The sequence below is a fragment of the Pinus tabuliformis genome, chromosome 1_2, assembly GCF_031772625.1.
Source record: "Pinus tabuliformis cultivar Carrire ecotype Pingquan chromosome 1_2, CPIR1, whole genome shotgun sequence".
Taxonomy (NCBI): domain Eukaryota; kingdom Viridiplantae; phylum Streptophyta; class Pinopsida; order Pinales; family Pinaceae; genus Pinus; species Pinus tabuliformis.
The window spans coordinates 500,025,357-500,049,536 of record NC_142298.1 but is presented as its reverse complement, the minus strand read 5'-3'; the positions used below and the strand labels follow the sequence as shown (position 1 = coordinate 500,049,536).

At 39.3% G+C, this 24,180-nt stretch overlaps 1 protein-coding gene across 1 annotated transcript in view; it reads left to right on the top strand.

Moving 5' to 3' along the window:
• Window positions 1-24,180, top strand: part of LOC149206532 (nuclear transcription factor Y subunit B-1-like) — a 58,960-nt gene that overhangs the window by 9,675 nt on the left and 25,105 nt on the right. Inside the window, exon 4 of the mRNA XM_089395451.1 lies at window positions 8,436-8,441. Within this exon, the coding sequence (XP_089251577.1) occupies window positions 8,436-8,441 (6 nt within the window). The remainder of the gene's footprint in view (window positions 1-8,435; window positions 8,442-24,180) is intronic.

Here is a 24,180-nt window from a genome sequence, read left to right as displayed (position 1 = left end):
CAGCCTTAAAGGTATAAGGTCAAAAGGAAGCTAAGTTAGGGCTTTGTTTAGGCCAAGTTGAAGAAAAGATGCCATCGAAATACTATGCAATCTGTGCTTTAACAAAAGTTTGTCTAGGTTGTGAAAAGGAGCAGAAAATGAGACCTATCAAGCCTCAACCTAGTTTGCTGTGAAGGGCCGAAGTTGTTAAGGAGGTTGTGTAGAGATCTTTGAGGTAAGGTCAAACCCTAGTTTAATTTCAGAAGGACCAAGTCACCTCAAGAAGGCTGAAGTTTCATACCCCTCTTATGGAGCCGAGATTCATATTGCTGGATTCATTCTTGAGGTTTATTACATCGAGACAATATTTAGAGAAGGCCGAAGTATCTTAGTTGAAGATAGGATGCAAAGCATCAATTTGTTTCAATAGGCCGAGAAAGCCTCAGAGCATGTTACAGTAGGGCTGAAACTTAAACCTCAGGACCAATACATGTTGGAAATGTAACTAGGTTCGGTCTTCATAATTATCATTATCAATATATGTATGTCATGTAAAAGCAAAAAGAAGAAAACTATTTTTTATTATTTATTAGTCAAAGCATGTTCTTCATGCTATATGGTCATTTGAGTCAAAAAGAAAATTTATTGAGTCATTGAGTCAAAGTCCCATTTGGATTTTTTGGAAGAAAAGAAAAGAAATTTATTCTTGAGCCAAAGTGTCTTCACAAGACCAAGTCGGCCAACTCATAAGTTGTGTCTCTTCATATGATCAAACAACTATATATTGGCACCTGTGCACATTTTGGCGATCACTTCGATTTTTGTGCAAGAAGAAGAAAAAATTCAACGAAAATCAAAGGAGAGAGAGAATGAAGTCAAAGAAGAGAAAAATGAGTTGATTTGTTCTCTAATTTTGTTCACACGTGTGAGTTTTCTGAGGTAGATTCTGTGGTGTTGCAGGCCCGAAATTTCAGGAGATGACCAAATTTTTGAGTTTTGACTAGCATTAACTTCTGTTGACTATGATTTGTCGGAGATGGATTGAAGGAGGGTTGACTTGGGTCTTTGTGTTAGTGTTGGTCTTGGTCTTGGATCTTGGATATTTCACTTTGATATGATTCTATAAGAAGGGAGATTTTCTTAGGTTTTCCCCCTTGTGGGGTTTTTGCCCTACCTTGTAAAGCCTACATCTTTGTATTCTTTGTCTCATGTGATCTTCATGTTTGTATTTTGGTAATTGCTTGATGAAGAAGAGAACATAAAATTTAATAAGAAGCCAACAAACATTCACAAGTAATTATCAAGTTAGAGAAATCTACCCTAATCTACAAGCAACTAGATTTCTCAACATGGTATTAGAGCTAAGGTAAAGGGACGACAGATTGAAGGTCACATCTTGTTGGCTTATTTGAAGATATCATTATAGCAGTTACATTAAGGATAAAGAAGACGACTTGAAGCAGTAATCTAAGAAGGTTGATCTGAAGCTCTGTAACATATGTCCAAGAGAAAATCAAAGTTAAGGCTACTTCAGAAATGTCTGCTATTTGCAACTTGTTTCAAGGTCGAAATAAAGGATAAGAAGTAGCTTTATACCTTCGCTCAAGAACAATATGAATCTCTGTAATATAATCTCTATGGCTATACTAATATGAACTTCAAAATGAGAAAATTGCCAAGATCTGAGTTTGAGAAAATGATCCATAACATCTAAAGTATGTCATGTTGAAAATGTAACTAGTATCGATCTTCATAATTGTTATTTAGCTCATGACATAATGTAATTTTTATGTATTTGTTAAAAGAAAGAAAAATAAAATTATTGTTAAAGAAAAAATATTTTGTAAGCATGGGTTTCATGCTCATTTGATTATGTTTCTAGGTCAAAGCATCCATTGTGTGCTTCTAGGGTTGTGTCATGTGTCATAGTCTTTGTCATCATGTAATAGACCCTCTTGGGCTTTTTCGTATTATAGAAGAAATATTTTGATGTAATTTGGTCATGGAAACCTCCTCCACCAAGTCGGCTTGCCCTCTCTTCATGTCGGCCTCATTAAGGAGCTTCAACCTCTATATATAGTCGGGCATTCGACCTATTGTGAAGCCATCCATCCAAGATATTCGATCTGCAGTATCTATGTGAAGAAAGAAGTGCGAAAGGGCTAGAAAGGAAGGTCTTAACATTGCAAAAAGGAATAAGTCCAAGCAAAGAAGAGAAGGATAAAAAATCTACTATTATTTTGCCACACATGTGAAGAAATCTGAGACAAAAGAACGAAATTGTAGGGCCAAAGGTGTAGGCCGAATTTCAGAGTTGCAGAGAGGGACCGAGACTCTTCTTGACTTGTTTTGAAGAGCTGACTTGTGTTGACTTCTGAAGAAATTGGCTAGAGTTTGACTAATACTCTTGGGAGGCTGGCTTGGTGGATTGAACAAGGTCTTTGTCTTGGTCAAAGGCCCTTGGTTGTCTCATTTGATTTTGTTCTAGAAAAAGAGGAGAATTTTTGGGTTTTCCACTAGAAGAGGGGTTTTGCCCTGACTAAGAGCCTACATATTGTGTCCTTCTTGTTTTGATCTTCATGCACTTACGTTTTGGTAGTTGCTTGATGATAAGAAGATAAAAAGACATAAAAGAAGATAATAAGAATACTTAGATATCACAAGTAATTATCAAGATAAGAAAATCTTTTAGCCTTCATGATTTTCCAACATGGTATCAGAGCTAAGGTGAAGTAGAAGAAGGAAAAAGGCAACTTGAAGGTCAATTGCTTTCTTAAGGATTCAAGAAGAAGATTCAAGAAAGATCATAAGAAAAAGAGGAGTCCCATCATTTGAATTTTGAAGATCTATTTCATGTATTAGGAAGAATGTAGTTCTATAAAAGTCTTGATCTATCAATCTTGAAGAGATTTTCTTGTGGCTATAAATTTCGAGACTCCATCACAGAGTAACTAGATTACAAGTTTTTCGATGTAGTAAAGAAAATACTCCTAGGAAGGAAGCAAAGGGATCTACAATTTTGATGTAAGTCTGTGATCAAGGAACACTTATCTCTACAAAAGATATCTTTGTGATAAGACGGGAGAGTTATTTAGGGTATTTTACGCAGACTAGATTATTTGAGAAATTGTGTGGTATTGCAAGTTGAGTAAGAAGAAATTTGGGCTATGGAGCTATATTGTTGTTGCCATGTTAACTGGAGTTGAAAATTATAAAATTGTGGAAATTGCCGTTGAGCTGCCCAAATTAAGCTACATATGAATTTAGATGCCCATTGTTGTAATTGATTCATATGTGAAAGAAGTATTGAATTAAATGTATGGGAATGCTATAAAGCAAGGACCTGATATTTATGTGTGTGAGAAGTTGAGTAACCAATATTGAGAAAATCATGAAAGAGGAGCCACATTGTTTGATGGGTTGTGTTGTGGTGTTAAGATGAAAATGAACTATATGCTATGAGCTTGGTTTGGAACTGATCAAAGGGAAAGTGTTGCAAAGTAGAGGACGAGTTGTAGCCGTGTAAATAAGAGGTGTAGAGATTGTAAGTACGATCTGAATAAGGTATTGTTATGGGGTTGAATGATGCTGCAATTAATTTATCCATTTGAATACAAGAAATTTGTGATAGTTGCCATACTAGGACTTCTAAAGTCTTGGAATACCTTTGTAGTTGGGATTAGCAATTGAAAGGAATCTCCATCTTTTAATGAATTGTGAACTACTTGTACTCAAGAAGAAGCATCACATATGAAATGTTATAAATATCATAAGCTTGGCCACTTTAGAAGTCAATGCCTTGATAAACCTAAGTACAAGAAGAGAGAAAATAGACCAAGCTACAATTGCAGTTGATGGTGATACACCAAAGAAGGTTAAGACAAAGGACTCGGAGAGGGAGCTTCTAATTTCTCAAAAAGACAAGTATTCTTTGTTTCTTTCATTGCTTTGTTAATTTCCTCTACATATCTAGCTTTATATTTTTTGCTTGATTATAATCCTTTTCTTTGTATCTTTCTTGGAAGGAAAGATGGTAGGTATATTCTAGAAGAAGGCTAGATTCAAGAGGGAGACCCCAAAGGAAGGTTTGAACCATATAAGAAGCTTTGTTGCAGAGGGAGCCCTTCAATAGGAAGCCCTACAAGGTTTGTAAAGGAAGCAACTCAAGGTATGTTTAAAAGTGCAAGATTTGTAGCAAGTCTTTATCACATAAGAAGGTACGATTATTGTCTTTAAATTTGCTTTATATATATTACTCTCTCATATCTAGGGTTCTTGCTATAGGATCATGTTAAAATTGGCAACCAGGGCAAAACTTCATGTGGGTCATCTTATTCATGGCTAATAATATTTTTATTAGATTCCTCTCGTCGAGAGGTGTAGGATTGATATAAAGATCATCCAATTCCGATAAGTATTCATGGAGATATGAATTTATTTTGATTATGGAATTATTATCAAGCCGACCTACAACTCATGTAGGCTCAGAAGCCCAACAGTCGCATCTATTCACCCACCAACGTTGTGTATAAATATAAGAGGACTTTTCCTCATTTGGACTCACTCATCTCATCACATCTCTCTCTCTACTGCGCAGATATGAGTCTCTTCTCTACTGCGCTGAAATGGGTCTCTCGCTCATACATGTGAAGCCGGAAGCTGTTGAATTTGAAGCTGCAACTGCAGAAGTAAAGATTGACTTGCGTGGCCTAGAAGATATCCTCTTTGGAACTGCGTTGTAGGTTCATCTGAACCTCCTCTGAAAGCCGCAACTTTTGGTGGTGGAATGAAGTCAATCCAATGAACGGTTTGCAAGATATCGACTGCCCCAGTTTGAAGCCAGAAACTGCTGAAATTGAAGCTGCAACTGCAGAAGTAAAGATTGACTTGCGTGGCCTAGAAGATCTCCTCATCTGAACTACGCTATAGGTTCATCTGAACCTCCTCTGGAAGCCGAAACTTTTGGTGGTGGAATGAAGTCAATCCGATGAATGGTTTGCAAGATATCGACTGCCCTAGTTTGAAGCCGGAAACTACTGAAACTGAAGCTGCAACTGCAGAAGTAAAGATTGACTTGCGTGGCCTAGAAGATCTCCTCATCTGAACTACGCTATAGGTTCATCTGAACCTCCTCTGGAAGCCGAAACTTTTGGTGGTGGAATGAAGTCAATCTGACGGTCGGTTTGTGAGATATGGTCTGCCCTAGTATGATAATGAAGCCGCTAATGCTGATGCTACTGATCTAGGGTTTGCTACTGCTGATATGAATCAGATTTATTGTACTATTTCTCTCTGCTGAATTATTGAAGATAAAAGAAGATTTGATCAAAGGGTTTCCCCACACATTGTGGGGTTTGTCCCTGGCTAGCCGCCACATCTTGTGTCTCTTGTCTTGGCTTGTTTTCTGTCGATCGTTTAATGTTCTATCTGCACTTTACTTTATGTACATGTGATTGCTAATCGGTGGAATATAATAAGAAAAAGAAGTAAACTGTTATAAGCATAGAACATACCATAACTTAACATGGTATCAGAGCTGAGGTGAAGACAAAGCCCGAGCAAGAGCAAGAGCAATCATTGAAGAGAAGATTGGCAAGGCTATCCTAAAAGAACTATGGGGTCCTCAACACTCTTTCTTGTCGAAGACAAGCTCCGTGAGAAAGCTAATTATCACGGATGGAAGATGTCTATCGATCTAACCCTTGAAGATCAAGGAGTGCTGGACCATGTAAGAGGCAATATTGTTGAGCCTTCATCAAATGCATCTGCTGCTGCCTGGAACAAATGGAAAAATGGAGAAGTCAAAACAAAGAAGATCATCCGGGACTCTATCGACAAGCGCTTGGTGGCCTACATCTCTGATCTAGACACCTCCAAGGAAATCTACAACAGACTGGTGAGTTTATTTAAAGTTAATGATGCAAATCAAGTTTTGTTTCTTAGAAATAAGTTGAGGGAAATCAAGAAGGGTAAAGATGAAAGTATGCAAGCATACTTCTTAAGAATCACCGAGATCAAGAACGATCTCCTATCTATTGGGGAAACCATTACTGACAGAGAAATGGCACTCAGAACTCTCGGAGGATTACCATCTGAATGGTATGTGTTCAGGACTACTCTTCTGAACAATAATGTAATTCCTAGTTTCGAGGAATTAATGGCTAGATGCATTCAAGAACGAACAAGGGTAGAAGAGCAGGAAATGCCCTTGCCTAAAGGTCCTCCTGCTGCTTTTTCTTCTCATGCTAAGAAAAGAAATAATTCTGGGTCTAAATCGAAAAGAAAGGCTGGATTTAAGGGTGGAAGAAAAGGACGATGTTTCATTTGCAATAAAGCAGGTCACTATGCAAGGGAATGCCCTGATAGAAAGGACTCTCATCGTGACGATGATCAAAATCCCTCTCATGGTAATCGAAGGAATGGAAAATTCAACAACAAAGGAAAAAGGAATGCGGGAAATCAAGGAAGAGGGCAACCATTCAAGAAGGCTAGAAATTCCATGTATGAATCTAACACTGTTGACGATAAGCAGGCTGAATATTATCTACCAGCTGCTCTATCTACCTCCGCTCCTTCGGACTCAATGGGAATTTGGCTCATTGATAGTGGGGTGCCTCAAGACACTTCACTGGTTACAAAGAAGTACTCTATAATCTGGTAGAGAAAGAAACTAACCTGGAAATTGTCCTTGGAGATGACATGAAATACCCAGTGAAAGGTGTAGGCAATGTTTCTCTTAAACTGAATCAAGGTAATACGATTCACTTACAAGATGTATTATATGTACCTGATCTCAAAAAGAACCTAGTATCAATCTCGGCAATGGAAGACAAAGGCTATAAGGTAACCTTCAGCGATGGTAAGGTACGCATATGGAAAAATAATGTTAAAGATGCTTTCACTCTTGGGTTTCGAGTTGATTCTTTATATCAAGTCGGTGGAAGTCCGCTAGGTGTCATGTCTTGTGACACAACGCTTCAGTCCGAACTTTGGCATCGGAGGTTTGCCCACCTTCATTACAAAGCTCTACCCGATGTAAGACAGATGGTAACAGGGATGCCTGAATTCCAAGTAGAGAAAGAAGGTGTATGTCCGGGATGTGCGGAAGGAAAGCTCAAAAGGGGACCATTCCCTTCAAGTCAAAGCAAGACCTCCGATATATTACAACTAGTTCACTCAGACATATCAGGTATGATGCCTGTGAACTCCTTGGGAGGATACTCATATTATCTCACTTTTACAGATGACCATTCTCGAAAGACCTGTATATACTTCTTGAAAAAGAAGGATGAAGTGTTCCCTTGGTTCCGACACTTCAAAGCCTTAATCGAGAATCAAACCGAAAAGAAGATCAAGATCTTAAGAACTGACAATGGGACTGAATATGAATCTAATGAGTTCCATGATTTTTGTAAAGAGGCTGGCATCAAGAGGGAGACTACTACACCATATACTCCTGAACAAAATGGTGTGGCAGAAAGGAAGAACCGCACAATTATGGAAGCTGTCCGGGCCATGCTACATGATCAAAGTCTTCTAAGTTTCTATGGGCTGAAGCTGCAAACACTGTCGTATATGTACAAAATCGATGCCCTCATCAAGCATTGGGTTCCAAGACTCTTGAAGAAAAAATCACCGGTAAGAAACCTGATGTTTCTCATTTTAAAATTTTTGGAAGCCCTGTATACTTTCATGTGCCGAAAGAGAAAAGAAATAAATTGGGAGCATCTGGAAAGAAGGAAATTTTCGTGGGCTATGGTGAAAATACTAAAGGCTATAGAATCTATGTAGCCGGTCAAAGGGAAGTCATAATTAGTCATGATGTCACCTTTGACGAAGATATGGCTCTCAGCAAGGTGATCAATCTTCCGACTTTGAGGAGCTCTCAAGAAGCCGACACCAGGGAACCGAAAGAAAAGGATGATGAATCAATGCCTGATGTAGAAGAACCCATGGATCCGATTGATCCTCCTCCATATGAGCCTTCCTCTTCTAGGAAGAGGCCTTCATGGCTTAAGGGGTTACTTGATGATGCTGAAGGACATGCTGCACCCCGAGGAACCTTTCGTGAAAGTAAGAAACCTAATAGGTATCAAGGATACCTGACCATCATGAGCACGATCATACAAAATGAGCTTTCGTCATTCTCAGATGCCGTCAAGCATCAAGTATGGAAGGATGCTATGACCGAAGAATATGAGTCTATCATAAAGAATGATGTTTGGGAAGTAGTTCCCAGACCCCAGGACAAGACTGTTGTTACTTCCAAATGGCTTTACAAGATAAAGCATGCAGCAGATGGAAGCACGGAAAAGTATAAGGCTCGTTTTGTTGCTCGAGGTTTCTCCCAAAAGGAAGGTGTAGACTATGATGAGATATTTGCACCTGTTGCCAGATATACGACCATCCGCTCGATCATAGACCTTGCCGCTTCACAAGGATGGAACCTACATCAGATGGATGTCAAGACTGCGTTCTTGCATGGCTCGATCAAAGAAGAGGTCTACGTGGAGCAACCCGAAGGATTTGAGATTTATGATCGAAAATCTCATGTATGCAGGTTGAAGAAAGCTCTCTATGGGCTGAAGCAAGCTCCCCGAGCATGGTATGAGAGGATCGATAGCTACTTGATGAAGCTGGGATTCACTAGGAGTGAAGCCGATCCTAACCTTTACTTTAAGGTTGAAGATGACAAGCCTCTCATACTGGTGTTGTATGTGGATGACCTCTTTCTAACAGGTGCAGACCCTCTCATCCACAAATGTAAGAGGGAGTTGGCCTCTGAATTTGAAATGAAAGACCTAGGATTGATGCACTACTTCCTAGGACTTGAAGTGTGGCAAAAGCCAGGAGAAATTTTCCTATCTCAAGGAAAATATGTGGTGAAGATATTGGAAAGATTTGAAATGGTGGACTGCAAGCCTGTAACTACTCCGATGGAGCTTGACTTCAAGAAGTTAAGCGCTAGTGCTGCTGGACCTGTTTAACGAAATGCTACCGAGTATCGACAACTCGTCGGAGCATTAATGTTCTTAGTGAACTCCCGTCCAGATATATGCTTTGCAGTCAACACGTTGAGCCAGCATATGGTTGAACCCCACCACATACACTGGATTGGTGCCAAGAATCTGCTGAGATATCTTCGTGGCACTATCACTTATGGGTTAAGATACATTGCCAGAGATGTGAGACTATTTGGATACACAAATGCTGATTGGGCAGACAATGTGGAGGACCGTAAGAGCACTTCCGGGTGTTGTTTCTCCTTGGGATCTGCTTCGATATCCTGGATGAGCAGGAAACAAAAGTCGGTGGCTTTGAGCATCGCCGAAGCAGAGTATATTGCTGCTAGCATGGCTTCTTGTGAGGCAGTTTGGTTGCGAAAGCTCTTCAGTGAGTTGTTTGGATTCACATTGGATACCACTGTGATCCTTTGTGACAACCAAAGTGGGATTCGTTTGTCAGAGAATCCCGTATTCCATGATCGCTCCAAGCATATTGATATCAGATACCATTATATTCGAGATATGGTGCAACGGGGAGCTATAAGGCTCCATCATATCGGTACAGATGAACAGGTCGCCGACATTTTGACAAAACCCCTTGGGAAAGTAAAATTTCTGACTTTCCGTGAACAACTTGGAGTTGTTCAAAGACCCTCCAATGAGGGTCATGTATGATGCATTGGGCTCTGAGAGCTCCAGGGGGGTGCGGGGTGCTTCTTGGAGCAACATATGACCACAGGATTATTCACTATCCCCTGGTGGTATACATGTACACCCCGTGGCGACATTGTAGCAGGATTGATGTGTTCTCCTGTGAGGACAGGATTGATTAGTTCTCTTGTCGAGGCATCCTACCCATGCAGTCTGGGACTCATGGGAAGTACCTCTCATCTGATCAATGAGCAGGGAAATGAAGTTAGGGACCATAGTAGTACCGATGGACGCATCGTTGTAACTACCGTACTCCCTACGCTAGGATGACCTCCATTGATCTGGGATCAATGATACTGGTCTGGGACCAGTGGTAGGAGTTGTACAATACTATGACGCTGACTTCGGGTCGGTTGAGACTGGTCTGGGATCAGTGGTACATACTCTGAGACTGACTTTGAGTCAGTGGAGGATGATATTGGTCTGGGACCATTGGAGTTGTACTCACTATGACGCTGACTTTGGGTTGGTTGACACTGGTCTGGGACCAGTGGTACATACTCTGAGACTGACTTTGAGTTAGTATGATACATCCTCGATCATTTCTTCTTCTTCATAATTCGGACAAAAGCAGAGTAGAACAGAACAATGCAAGAGCAGAGCAGAACAGAACAAAACAGTACAGATCAGTGCAGGGTAGAACAAGACAAAGCAGAACAGGCAAAATAGAGCAGAGCAGGGCAAGGGTCAGGCTGTACAAGGCAGTGCATTTGATGGATGAATAGTAACGACCGATAGACAGATTGCAGATGAAGTTCTCCATGGTTGAGAGGGAGTGTTAAAATTGGCAACCAGGGCAAAACTTCATGTGCGTCATCTTATTCATGGCTAATAATATTTTTATTAGATTCCTTTCGTCGAGAGGTGTAGGATTGATATAAAGATCATCCAATTCCGATAAGTATTCATGGAGATATGAATTTATTTTGATTATGGAATTATTATCAAGCCGACCTACAACTCATGTAGGTTCAGAAGCCCAACAGTCGCATCTATTCACCCACCAACGTTGTGTATAAATATAAGAGGACTTTTCCTCATTTGGACTCACTCATCTCATCACATCTCTCTCTCTCTACTGCGCAGATATGAGTCTCTTCTCTACTGCGCTGAAATGGGTCTCTCTCTCACACATGTGAAGCCGGAAGCTGTTGAATTTGAAGCTGCAACTGCAGAAGTAAAGATTGACTTGCGTGGCCTAGAAGATATCCTCTTTGGAACTGCGCTGTAGGTTCATCTGAACCTCCTCTGAAAGCCGCAACTTTTGGTGGTGGAATGAAGTCAATCCGATGAACGGTTTGCAAGATATCGACTGCCCTAGTTTGAAGCCGGAAACTGCTGAAACTGAAGCTGCAACTGCAGAAGTAAAGATTGACTTGCGTGGCCTAGAAGATCTCCTCATCTGAACTACGCTATAGGTTCATCTGAACCTCCTCTAGAAGCCGAAACTTTTGGTGGTGGAATGAAGTCAATCCGATGAACGGTTTGCAAGATATCGACTGCCCTAGTTTGAAGCCGGAAACTACTGAAACTGAAGCTGCAACTGCAGAAGTAAAGATTGACTTGCGTGGCCTAGAAGATCTCCTCATCTGAACTACGCTATAGGTTCATCTGAACCTCCTCTGGAAGCCGAAACTTTTGTTGGTGGAATGAAGTCAATCCGACGGTCGGTTTGTGAGATATGGTCTGCCCTAGTATGATAATGAAGCCGCTAATGCTGATGCTACTGATCTAGGGTTTGCTACTGCTGATATGAATCAGATTTATTGTACTATTTCTCTCTGCTGAATTATTGAAGATAAAAGAAGATTTGATCAAAGGGTTCCCCACACATTGTGGGGTTTGTCCCTGGCTAGCCGCCACATCTTGTGTCTCTTGTCTTGGCTTGTTTTCTTTCGATCGTTTAATGTTCTATCTGCACTTTACTTTATGTACATGTGATTGCTAATCGGTGGAATATAATAAGAAAAAGAAGTAAACTGTTATAAGCATAGAACATACCATAACTTAACAGATCAATAAGGTTCTTATATTTTTAGGGTGTTTAATCTTTAGATTGATTCAACGCTTGTAATATCTATCTTTTGCTATTTGTTCAATTTGGTAAAACCCTGCCCTTTTGATTTTTTAGGGTTTATGATATCTAGGGCATACGATATAACCCTAGCTTTTTATTGTTTGTTAATGATGTCTAGGGTTTATGACAAACCCTAGTAGAGGTTGATATAAGATCCTAGTGTATGAAAATAAAACCCTAGATGTAAATGCTTCTGCTATGGTTGAAACCCTAACATGGTTTAGTTGTTGGATATGTAAGGTTTAATATTTAAGTTTTGATGATAATATCTAAGGTTTGTGACAAAACCCTAGCAAAGGTTGTTGTAAGAATCTAGGGCATTGCTTCCGCTATGATTGTGACCCTAACTAGGTTTAGGTTTTGAATATCTAAAGTTTAAATTCAAAGTTTTGATAACCTTAGATGCTAACACTAGATCGATAAAGTTAACTTCATGCTCTTGTGTATTTGTGCTTGGTTGTATTTGTTGAGATTTGCAGGCACATATATTGCAAGAGATTGTGAAGAGTTATGCCTACCTCATACTTGTTGATAATCTTATGGCGATAATGAACATGATGAAAAGAGGGATCTATAAGAACCTTGCTGACATTGAAGTTTACATTGATGATTGAAAGATGACCTTGTTGCCATATGAAGATAAAAGGAATAAAGTTGTGAAAAATCGAAGTTCTCCGATGATACGATGATGTAAAAGAAAGACCCTGTGTAACTAGAAGAATAAAGTTGTTGATCTCCCTCTGTTAAGAGGGACCTTGGATGAAGGAAAGCGTATATCCTCCATAGTTGGGAGGGAGGAAAGGATTCTTTCTTTCATGTGTCATGCAATCGTACGTCTAGTAAAGGACATGAGGAAAGAATGAGATCAAAGAATGGCTAAAGCACTACTAACGGTTACTCTTGTTTGATAAAGTTGTGAACAAAGACTCAGATGTTTTAAGAAGTGTTGAGGCTGAGTTTGGTGCTGCTTGAGAGGTTGGAAAAAGGAAGCTTTCGTCGAGGTTTGTTTGGATATTATGATGAATTAGGCAGCATCAGAATGGTTGAGGACCTTGGATTTTATGCTAGCATATTGATAATAAGAACCAATATATTGGAACTTTGATTCTGGTTGGGGTCGTGAGGCTACAATATGTTCTAATGGATGAACAAGTAGCTGGTGTGTTGATCTCTCCCTGAGAATTTTTTGATAAGCATGCTTGAATTGATTTGGTTGAGAGGCAAAGATGAGTACTTTACACTGTGTGCCTGTTTGATGATACTTGGGAGGACATCTTGGCCTGGTTGGTATTGAGTGTTGAAAGTTGTAACTAGTTTCAGTCTTCATAATTGTATTTGCCTCATGTAATTAGTGTTGTATTTGTCAAAGAGAGTTTTTTTTGTTTTTTGTTTTTGTTTTTTTTTTTGTTTTTTGTTTTTTTTAATTTTTTATTATTGTAAAAGAAAATTATTTATTTGAGAATGGGTTTCTTGCCCATGGTCATTAGTCCTAGGTCCAACACCCATTGAGTGCTCTAGGGATTTAGTCTTGAGTCAAAGTCAATGTAGTGATGTAAAAGACCCATTGGGCATTTGTATTACGGAAGAAAAATATTATTTGTATTATTAGAAAGGTCTAGAAGACCTCTAAGATTAGGTTGGCCAACCTCTACTCAAGTCGGCCTATTCTAGCCCAACAAAAGCCTATATAAAAAGGTGACTTTGACCTCAATTGGACACACACATAACACATGATCTCATGTATTGATCTGCGGCTAGAAGGACTATTTTGAAGGCTTTGAAGGAAGGATGAAGAGCAACGAAGGAATGGAGGATGCTACACATCTTAGATCTGTTTTTCTTATGCGAATTTTTCTGTAGAGACTAGAGTTTCCACAGGTTCAAATGGTGCAGGAGGTAGCAACAATCTTCGTTAAAGAAGTAAACTTCTTCTATGGTGGCTTGCCTGGTCTTGGAAGGTTCTTGTTTGGGTCTTAGTTCTTGGAAGTCTCCTTTGCAGAAGATTCTATAAGTTCTCTGGGTTTTCCCTAGTTGAGGGGTTTTTGCCTTTGCTTGGAGCCTATCTTTGGTGTTCTCTTGTTGCATTCATGATCTTCTCTGTTTGGCATTTGTCTTGATTATGAAAAGAACATAATAATGATAATAAATAATTAATGGAATGTCACAAGAAAATGTCAAGTTCATGAAAAATCAAATAATAGAAAACCTTAACTATTCTACCCTAGATTTCTCAACATGGTATCAGAGCTAGGGCTTTGAAGGGAAGGCAGAAAGAAGATCATTTTAGCTTCATTTCATCTTAAGGAAGGCATCTATCTAGAATTGAGCTTCTAGAGAAAGAAGATCAAAATTTTGGGCACTTTATCAAGCCCTAATCACTGTAACAAGACCATAAACTTACACAAGGAAAGCAAGGGCATAAGAAGCTCTGTTTTGGAGGATCGATAGGCTGATCTAGCATTCCAAAGAGGGTCTCACATCCTGGTAAAAGAGCGAGGGTATAAAGGGAATTTTCAAGGTCTGAGGCTTTCATCAAAAGATCCAAATTTCTGGAGCTCTATCTCTGGTGTGTATATTTAGATCAACGAATTTTAAGTTTCTGTAAGGCATCAAAGACCTATTTATTAGCTCTTCCAATAATCCTAGAAAATGGGCCAAGCCTTCTTAAATTTCTGAGCATATGGAAGCCCTAAAAGAGAGCTATCATTACCTTCTCAAAAGAGCCGAAGTTCTAATTAACAATCCTTATTAGAAGAGGACCGAGATCCTTGCTCCTCACCTGTGCATAAAAGAAGATCCAAGATCGAGTTTGTTAAGGATTTCATTGGCAAATCATTCTGAGCATAATTCTACCTACTTATATATAAAAGAAGAACCCTAGTCCGAATTGGTTGAAGAGGCATTAGGCCTAGTCATCTTGCTAAACAAAGTCTGAGTTGTAGGCCTAATTGGAAGAACATCTTAAAAGAAAGGAGCCGAGACCTCTTATAAGTGCATTTCAAAATCAAGAAGAGAATTATCAATCACCAAGAAAAAGAGTAGAGAATTCCTACTCTAGTTCTGTGCATTCCTATAGTGGTATAAGTAGTGACAATTCTGTGCATAAGAATACAATCTTTGGTAGTGAGAAGATCCATTGTTCTGAGCATGTAAATCTACATAAACCGAGTCTGATTAGTAAGAAAGAGAGCTGATCTTGGAAGCCTCCTTAATAATTGACATTTGAGGGCATATATGTACGACAATTGTTCTTAAGACCTACAACAACCTCTCCTCCTTCAAACTTTTGTCTTTATGAACATACGTTTTGATTGATCCAGTGCATATCAGTGTTTTGTGGAAAATCCCTATCCAAAAGGTCATATAGCAACATTGATAAAAGTAGTAAGAAGTCCTCGACTTAGGGTCTAGTTGACACGGAAAATCTACATAACAGTAATAGAAAGCCCTTGTCTTAAATAAGATCTCTAAGATCTGTCTCAACAAGAAAGAATAGTCTCCATGGAATCAGTGATAGAAGATCGCTTTGAAGTTTTGTTGTAGTCTCATAAAAGTCAAGGATAAAAGCATTACTGTTTAACTCATTAGAAGAAGCGTTCAACATCTTAACTCAAAGATGGAGGGAGTAGTACCTTTGTAAGTAGCTCATGACTTTGATTTCATAGGGAGTCTTCACTTTTGTAAAGATCATGGCATCCTAAAGCATGGCCTTGTAGCAGTCTCTATGATCATGGAGAACAAAGGTACACAACTGTAAGGTATGTATATTCTTTTGTTAAGGGTCTAACATGAAATGTTGTAGGGTTGGTCGATTATATATGGTTTGTTGTTGAAAGTTGATATTGGTATTGATATTTGGGTTTGAAAAACCCTAGATGGTACATATGAAACCATAGCTATATGGAAACCCTAACCCTATTTCACTTTTTCCCTCATAGAAACCCTAACCCTTGATTTCTAGGGACTGTGAGCAATCTAGAACATGTGACAAGTAGTGATTGAGAAGGATGATTAGTTGAATATGACATCTCGTCCCAAGATCTAGGGTTTGTACTTGAAAACCCTAGTATTCCATCGTCTAAGATCCCATGGAAGCCCTAAATTGTCAAGATTGACATCATGCTTTTGTTATCATATATTTTGCTTGGTTGTGTTTGTCAATAAGTGTTGCAAGTACATCATAAAGAAAGAAAAGGAAGATCCTATGGCAAGCACGATGAGAGGAGGGAACTATAAGGACCCTATAAATGGTAAACTTGGTAATCAAGTTGGATCCTTGGGCACTCTGATATAAAGATTCATGTATGAGAATATGGTTTCTTGATGAAAAAGATCGTCTAGAAAAATCTGTTATACGAAAGCCTGATGCATTGATAGTAGTCATTTAGCACATGATAGTAAAGAAGCTCGTGCAACAACTAGTTAGTGAGGGTCACTCAAAGATCCTCCATTGAATGACTTCATGGGAAAATTTCTTCACCTAGTGGAAAAAGGACCATGATGATATTGCAAACATTTTCTACTCTCTCAGATGTAGAGCAAGCTTCCTAGAAGTTTACAAGTACAACTGTAGCATGATGAAGCCTCATCGTCAAGATGGGGAGCATTTTGAAGAAGACTAGATGACCAATTGAAGTAAAAGGTATGTATGTTTTGAGATTCTCCCTTGATTTAGTTAACTCATGTTTTTAGTTTGTAGGAAAAGCAGGTTGCTGGCATATGTTTGTTCCTTTTTGGGCTCTTCCGGATGAAGACACGAGGATAGTGATCAACGTCTGATATGGTCTCGTAAAGTATGAAAAACCGTTGACTTGAGAGGGAACTGCAGAAGCTCTGACACAATGAGCCTAATATGAAGATGACTCCGCTTGTTTAGATGTTTGAAGGAAGACCATGATGAAGGATGTTGATGAAGACAAGACATGACATCTTGTGAAGAAGCTATCCGATGACTCAAATATTCGATATGTTTTTGCTACCTAAGAAGATGCATGAACTGAGTAGCTGAATTTGGAACTTGGTCTAAAGGGCTTGATGACATTGTAAACCTTGTTGATAAGAACGCTGACAAAAAAAGTAGCAGGTTGTAGATCGCTGATTGGTCATGTCTTGGAAGATCACTTTCTCGATGTTTAGATGGAGCGATATTAAAAGCTCTATGATGTTTGGTTTGTGAAAATGCAGTTGATGAAGATTGATGATATGAAAAGTGTTAAATTGGCAACTAGGGCAAAACTCCATGTGGGTCAGCTTATTTATGGCAGCTGATAATTTTATTGGATCCCTCTCGTCGAGAGGTGTAGGATTGATCCAAAGATCATTCGATTCCGATAAGTATTTATGGAGATATGAATTTATTGTGTTTATGTAATTATTATCAAGCCGACCAGCTCTTATGTAGGCTCTAGAAGCCAAAACGTCATGTCTATTCAACCTTACGCTTTTAGTATAAATAAGAGAGGATGTGAAGTCTTTTAGACACACTCTTCATGTGATCTCCTCCTCACCACGTCTTGGGTTTTTGGTGATGGAGAGACACACAAGAAGATATATTGGATGATGCCCCAGCTCATACGTGAAAGATGCCCTAGCTTACACACTGTTCAAGAAGCCCTAAACATCTGAACGCAGTCTTGTAATGAAATCACCTAGAGTATGAGAACACATTCTTACGCTGGAGATTATACTCAGTTCACACGCTGTCCATGATGGATTACACACTGTACATGATGAGGAACGCAGTCATGGAGACATTCATACGTATATAATTCAGACATCTTTGGGATCTCAGATGCCTCTGAAATAAAGAGCAACTATAGGATGAATGTCGGAACTCTGGTAATAAAGCCGCAGGAAGGGTAACGGTGGCACCACCGTCAAAATCCCACGCAGTCAATGAAGAAGCTGTTGTCATAACCGCAATCCAATATGGAAGAGGAGCCGCAGGCTTATGAAGATCTAAACGCAGTCAATGGGTCAAGTCAACAAGACCTGTTCATGCATCTAAACCTCGCACTCCTCTCTGCCATTCCACATTTGTGTATACGCTATACAGGTTTAAGTATAGTATGACAAAACTCACTTATAACCTAAGTAACCGCAGAAGCCGCAGTGAATGATGAAGCTGAGGGTAGCCGCAGTGATACAGGTAATTAGGCCGCAGGAAGGAACTGTTGTAGCCGCACCGCAGGTAGGAACTACTGTAGCTGCACTGTAGGAAGGAACTATTGTAGCCGCAATCTATGCATATAGATCTCAGTGGTTTCCCTGTGGCAGTTTAGATGTAATAAACCAGGAACTCAGATTGCACAATGAAAATTATGTTGGGTATCATCTCAGTCTCACATATGTATATGTCACTGTCTCGGCATAATCACAATGATGAAGCAGGTTTCAGTATGAATAAGTATCTCTGAGGCAGTCAAGATGATTAGAATCATAACAGCCTCAGCATGATGAAAGAAGCAGTGATCACCAAGTCAAGAAGAGTCAGTCTTGGCAAGGATTAGTGTCTAAGATCATGATCTCAAAATGACCTCATCATATATATGTATATGAACATAAATAGTAATGGGACTGCATGATGAAGTAAAGGGCAGCATGATTGGCAATGAGACTACATGCTGATGTATGAGGGCAGCATGATGATGGATAAGATCATGGACATGGGCAGCATGAGATCATGGAAATGAAGGGCAGCATGATGATGGATAAGATCATGGACATGAGCAACGTGATTAGTGAAGTATGGTGCAGTATGAGTGGTACAGCAAGAGAACCAGATGCAGCACGATGATAGGTGAAGTAGTCACCTTGGAGAATCAGTTGAAGCAGAATGTCTTCAACTGATATCATTGTTATAGAAGATGATCTATGCTTAGATTAGACAAGTCAAAGTGTTGACTTCTGTGTAATTGTACTTCTGTTGTAATTCTCTCTCTCTCTCTCTCTCTCTCTCTTTCTCTGCTGAACTTTGAAGATAAAAGAAGATTTGATCAAAGGGTTTCCCCACACATTGTGGGGTTTGTCCCTGGCTTGCGCCATATCTTGTGTCCTCTTGTCTTGGCTTGTCTTCTGCATATTATATTTATGTTCTATCTGCAGTTTATCACAATGCTGATGTGATTGCTAATTGTGAAAATTTAAATAAATTGCTCTAGCATAGAACATGCCAAAAATAACAAAAAGTGGTAACTAGTCCCTATGAGAAGTTGTGAAAGAAGATGGCTCCGTGATGTGCATAGAAGTTGAAGGAGGCCTACAAGCAGCTGATAGTACCATGATCTCCATGGAAGAATAGACAACTAATATTGGAAGCAAGTCCCTAGTTGAGAGGGAGCTTGGATACTTTCCTTTCATGAGTAAAGGAATGAGTAGATCATCCCTGGTTGAGAGAGAGAGATAGACACATCATTCTTGTCTTCACATTATGAAGAAAGAATGATGGATTGGGTAAGCATATGAATTCCGATACTCTTTGAGGATGAGGTAGGGCATCCAATATGTAAGAGTAGTCAAAGAGGAAATTCCTTGAGGATGTGTAAATCCAAGACAAGAATGGTCCTAAAAGGACATACCTTGTGAACATTTGGATGGGGTATGTGGCTCGAGAGACAATGATGGTGTCTAGAAATCATTGTCTCCCTAGCATTGTGCTCTAATCTAGTGGAGAGATAGAGCTGTTAGTCAAGGCCTTGCTATATGACAATGCTGGTTGATATGATGAGATGCACTGATATAAGCTATAAGAAGATAGCTTATGAGATGGCTTACCATTCCGACTCTTCTTATGAGAACTTTTCAAAGGAAGTATTGTCCATGTACTGGTAGACAATTATGAATAACTCCTTAGTTAAGAGGGAGTTTTGAAAGCTGTAACTTGTTGAAAGTTGTAACTAGTTTCAGTCTTCATAATTATATGGCTCATGTAATTATTGTTGTATTTGTCAAAGAAAAAAAGAGAATATTTTGTAAAAGAAGATTATTTATTTGACAATGGGTTTCTTGCCCATGGTCATTAGTCCTAGGTCCAACACCCATTGAGTGCTTTAGGGATTTAGTCTTGAGTCGAAGTCATTGTAATGATGTAAAAGACTCATTGGGCATTTGTATTACGGAAGAAAAATATTTTTTTGTATTATTAGAAAGGTCTAGAAGACCCGTAAGATTAGGTCGGCCAACCTCTACTCAAGTTGGCCTAGAGGTTTATTCTAGCCCAACGAAAGCCTATATAAATAGGTGACTTCGACTTCAATTGGACACACACATAACACATGATCTCATGTATTGATCTGCGACTAGAAGGACTAGTGCGAAGGCTTTGAAGGAAGGATGAAGACCAACGAAGGAATGGAGAATGCTACACATCTTAGATCTGTTTTTCTTTTGAATTTTTTTTTGTAGAGAATAGGGTTTCCATAGGTTCGAATGGTGCAGGTTGTAGCAATGATCTTTGTTAAAGAAGCAAACTTCTTCTATGGTGGTTGCCTTGGCCATGGAAGGTTCTTGTTTGGGTCTTAGGTCTTGGAAGTCTCTTGTGCAAAAGATTCTATAAGAAGAAGTTCTCTGGGTTTTCCATTGTTGAGGGGTTTTTGCCCTGGCTTGGAGCCTATCTCTGGTGTTCTCTTGTTGCATTCATGATCTTCCATGTTTGGCATTTGTCTCGATGATGAAAAGAACACAATAATGATAATAAATAATTAATGGAATGTCACAAGAAAATGTCAAGTTCATGAGAAATCAAATAATAGAAAACCCTAACTGTTCTGCCCTAGAGTTCTCAACATTGAGATCTCAGTTATTGTTTGGACTTGATGTCTAGATCTCAGTGTGGGAGGGTATCGTGGTCTTATGGAGCTTTGTTTTAGTGTTGACCTTGATGATACCTAGATCCCTATAAGGGTTGGTGTCTTGGCATGGAGTCCTAGATGGTATCTATATCCTATTGATTGGTACTAGGGATGTAGCTTGATGGTACCTATAGTGGCAAGTTGCCTTGATGACACCTTAGTCCTTGTTGAGTTAGTAGATCCTTGAATTAGTGTCTTGGAAATGACACTTGGATCCTTGAATTGGTGTCTTGGTGATGACACATGGATCCTTGTAATAGTGTCTTGACACTTGGATCTTTGATACCTTGGCAGTTTTGGCCTTGATGGTATCTAGCATTATGTATGCTATTGTACTCTTCTTGGAACACTTCAAATTGAGGTCATCCTTGTACTGATCGAATAATTATGAATACCTCCCTAGATAAGAGGGAGTGTTGAAAATGTAACTAGTATCAGTCTTCATAATTGTTGTTTCATGATATAATGTAATTCTTATGTATCTGTCAAAAGAAAAAAAAGAAAATTATTATAAAAGTAAAATTATTTTATAAGCATTGGTTTCATGCTCATTTGATTATGTTTCTTGGTCAAAGCATCCATTGTGTGCTTCTAGGGTTGTGTCATGTGTCATAGTCTTTGTCATCATGTAATAGACCCTCATTGGTCTTTTTGTATCAACGATGAATAAGCATCGGTTTCATGCTCATTTGATTATGTTTCTTGGTCAAAGCACCCATTGTGTGCTTCTAGGGTTGTGTCATGTGTCATAGTCTTTGTCATCATGTAATAGACCCTCATTGGGCTTTTTGTATCAATGAAGAATAATCATTTTGATGTAATTTGGTCGTGTAAACCTCCTCCACCAAATTGGCTTGCCCTCTCTTCATGTTGGCCTCATTAAGGAGGTTAAACCTCTATATGTAATGTTCCTTTTTCTAGTGTTCCTTATGACATGGATAGGATGGACTTTCAGAGTTGGGGGCAGACAGGTCACAGTTGCAAGTTGGTGTCATCAGCGGGCCCGGGGGCTTTTGGAGGGGTTTTGAGGAGTTTCTATGAGGTCCGATGACATTTGCTTGGTATATTCCATCATCCACACAGTTTGCCTTTCGTTCTAGTGCATTCCGACAACTTAAAAAAATAGAGTTATTATTGGGCCTGACTCAATTAATTACGCTTAAGGTGGCATTCTGGGAGGAATACTTGACAAAACGCCTTAGTGTAATAGCTCGTTGGAATCAAAACGAGAAGATCTACAGGATGGGATGGTTAGATGTGAGTTTTAGCGACATGAGGAGGCATGGTGGTCAATTTACCCTTTTCCCGCATTAAAAGGAATATTTTAATTGAAATAAAGAGGGAAAAGTGCTCCATGATTAAAATAATAATAAAATAGGAGGTTCTAGAGGGGTCCATCAGATCTATAAAGAGGAGGAGACCATTGGAGGACATCTTGGATTTGACATTACTTCTTGAATGAGAGGTTGAGAACCCAATTCTCTACATCATGGGTAGCCCTAGGACGGAAACCCTTGAGTGATTTGGTGAGAGTGGATAAAAACCCACCTCATCTCCTTGGTGGATTCAACCAGAGTTCACAGGTGCAGTGATTGATTTCAGTTTAGTTTTGGGAGGTCGATGCAGCATTGGAGCAGATTTGCCCGAGGCCAACTTTTCATCTCAGCTATATTGGTTAGATTTGCATGTAACCCAATTTATCTATCATAATAAAAGCTGAGATTATTTTCTGCTTATCGTGTTATGAAATTACATGCACTCTATTTTTTTTATAATATATTCTACATGGCAATCTTCTCTTAATAGAATGTTGATTTTACGGTGAAATTTTGGGTTGAGTGAATTTCTGCATAATTAGCATAATATCCCGTTTGGGACATTATAGTGGTATCAGAGCTGATCCTCCTGCCAGCCTGAGGGTTTTACTGCAGATCAACTTCAAAGGAATATCAAAGGTTTATTATTTTTGCATGCATTATTGGGCCTGGAAAGATTGCATCTGAAAAAAAGGTTGCCAAATTATTGTCCCATGAGCAAATTGTTTGGTGTGTATTAAGTATTCGACAATTGCTATTTCAAATCATCTGAGACCCAAATTTGTTTTTAGAGGCAAAAAATCAAAAGCTGTGGCGAATGTTTCTAGAGAAGCAAAAAAAAGGACAGTGAGCAAATCAAATGTAAAATTATAAAAAGGGCTACATTATTTGGAAGGCTTGGAATATTATTAATCTAAAAAAAAGGCCAAGTTCCGTCGCTGAGTGGGGCCAAGTCCAAAGTGCCGATGTGGATACTTAGTTGCAGAATGTCAAGGGTTCGAGGCTGAGTTTGTTTGTCTTTTAAAAGCCGAAAGCATATTTTCTTGGAAGGTCAAGATTATTTAATTAAGGAAGGGCTAAGTCCATTAGCGAGACAGTGGGTTGCATAAATAAAAAAATCAGCATGCCAAATTTTCATTGTGAGACAAGCCGAGCATGATGTTATTGAGCCAAGTTTAAATAAATACCCCGACGACGGTTGTTTCGATCCCTACATTGTAGCATTATCAATCCTCCATTCGTCGTGCATAAAATCTTGATGTGCTGGTTCCATATTCCCGCAATGAAGATCGTGTGATTTAGCACCTGTAACTGAGTGTGATCCTCATAAATTTGGGTAGGATGAAATTGTTGTACACTTGGGCGTGATTCGCAGGCCTAGACCCCGTCTAATTTGCTGACTGAGTGGGGACCCCAAGATCTTTGACTGAACTCGACATAGGGATCAACTAAGATCGAATTTGCCTATGGAGAGGGCCGAAATTATCTGTGCGTACGGGTCAACAAAAGAGAGACCAGTTTAATATAGGATGAGTTGTTCTGTTTATTGCCGATATGAGACTATTATGAGAGGGCCGTATCTTATCCCTGTTAAAGGGGTTGATCCTTGAGTCAACATACAGATTGAGTGACGATGCACTTGCTGGCGTGAATCAACATGAAGATTGACTGAGTGTTGAACAGAGGAATGCAGGTCTACTGTGCTGAGCATCGAACAACGTTGAATTGTTTGATTTGATTCCTGCCTTCGCACAAATTGTCTTGCTCTGGTGCCTACGTTGTGATAGTGCAATATGGAATTATACGATCAACTAGTAAGCATGTCTACAGGGATTTATGTGAGTGGATGTTATATGTTGAATTTGTTGAGCGAACCAACTTGTATTCTCAACTACTGGTGCGTGGGGCTGCGTGAATAAATTTCATCCAATTATACATGCCAACAACTGGGATTTCAATCTGGTGCATGGTGTGAATAAAAATTGCTTTCGTGAACAAATTTGTCTGGGTTGATTTGAGTGTCGACGACACCCTCTGCGAGTTGAAGTCTAGTGAACAGTGGATCATTTTTGTTGTGTTTGAAGCTGGTGAATGGAATGATGTGGCGATTTTTAGTTGTAGCGTGTTCTGATAACCAAGAAGAACAAGGGTCGAATCTCCTTTCTTACACACTGCACTAACCATCTTGTCAACACCCAGTGAAGAAACCACTGCTTATGAAAAGTATATGTGATAAATCTCCC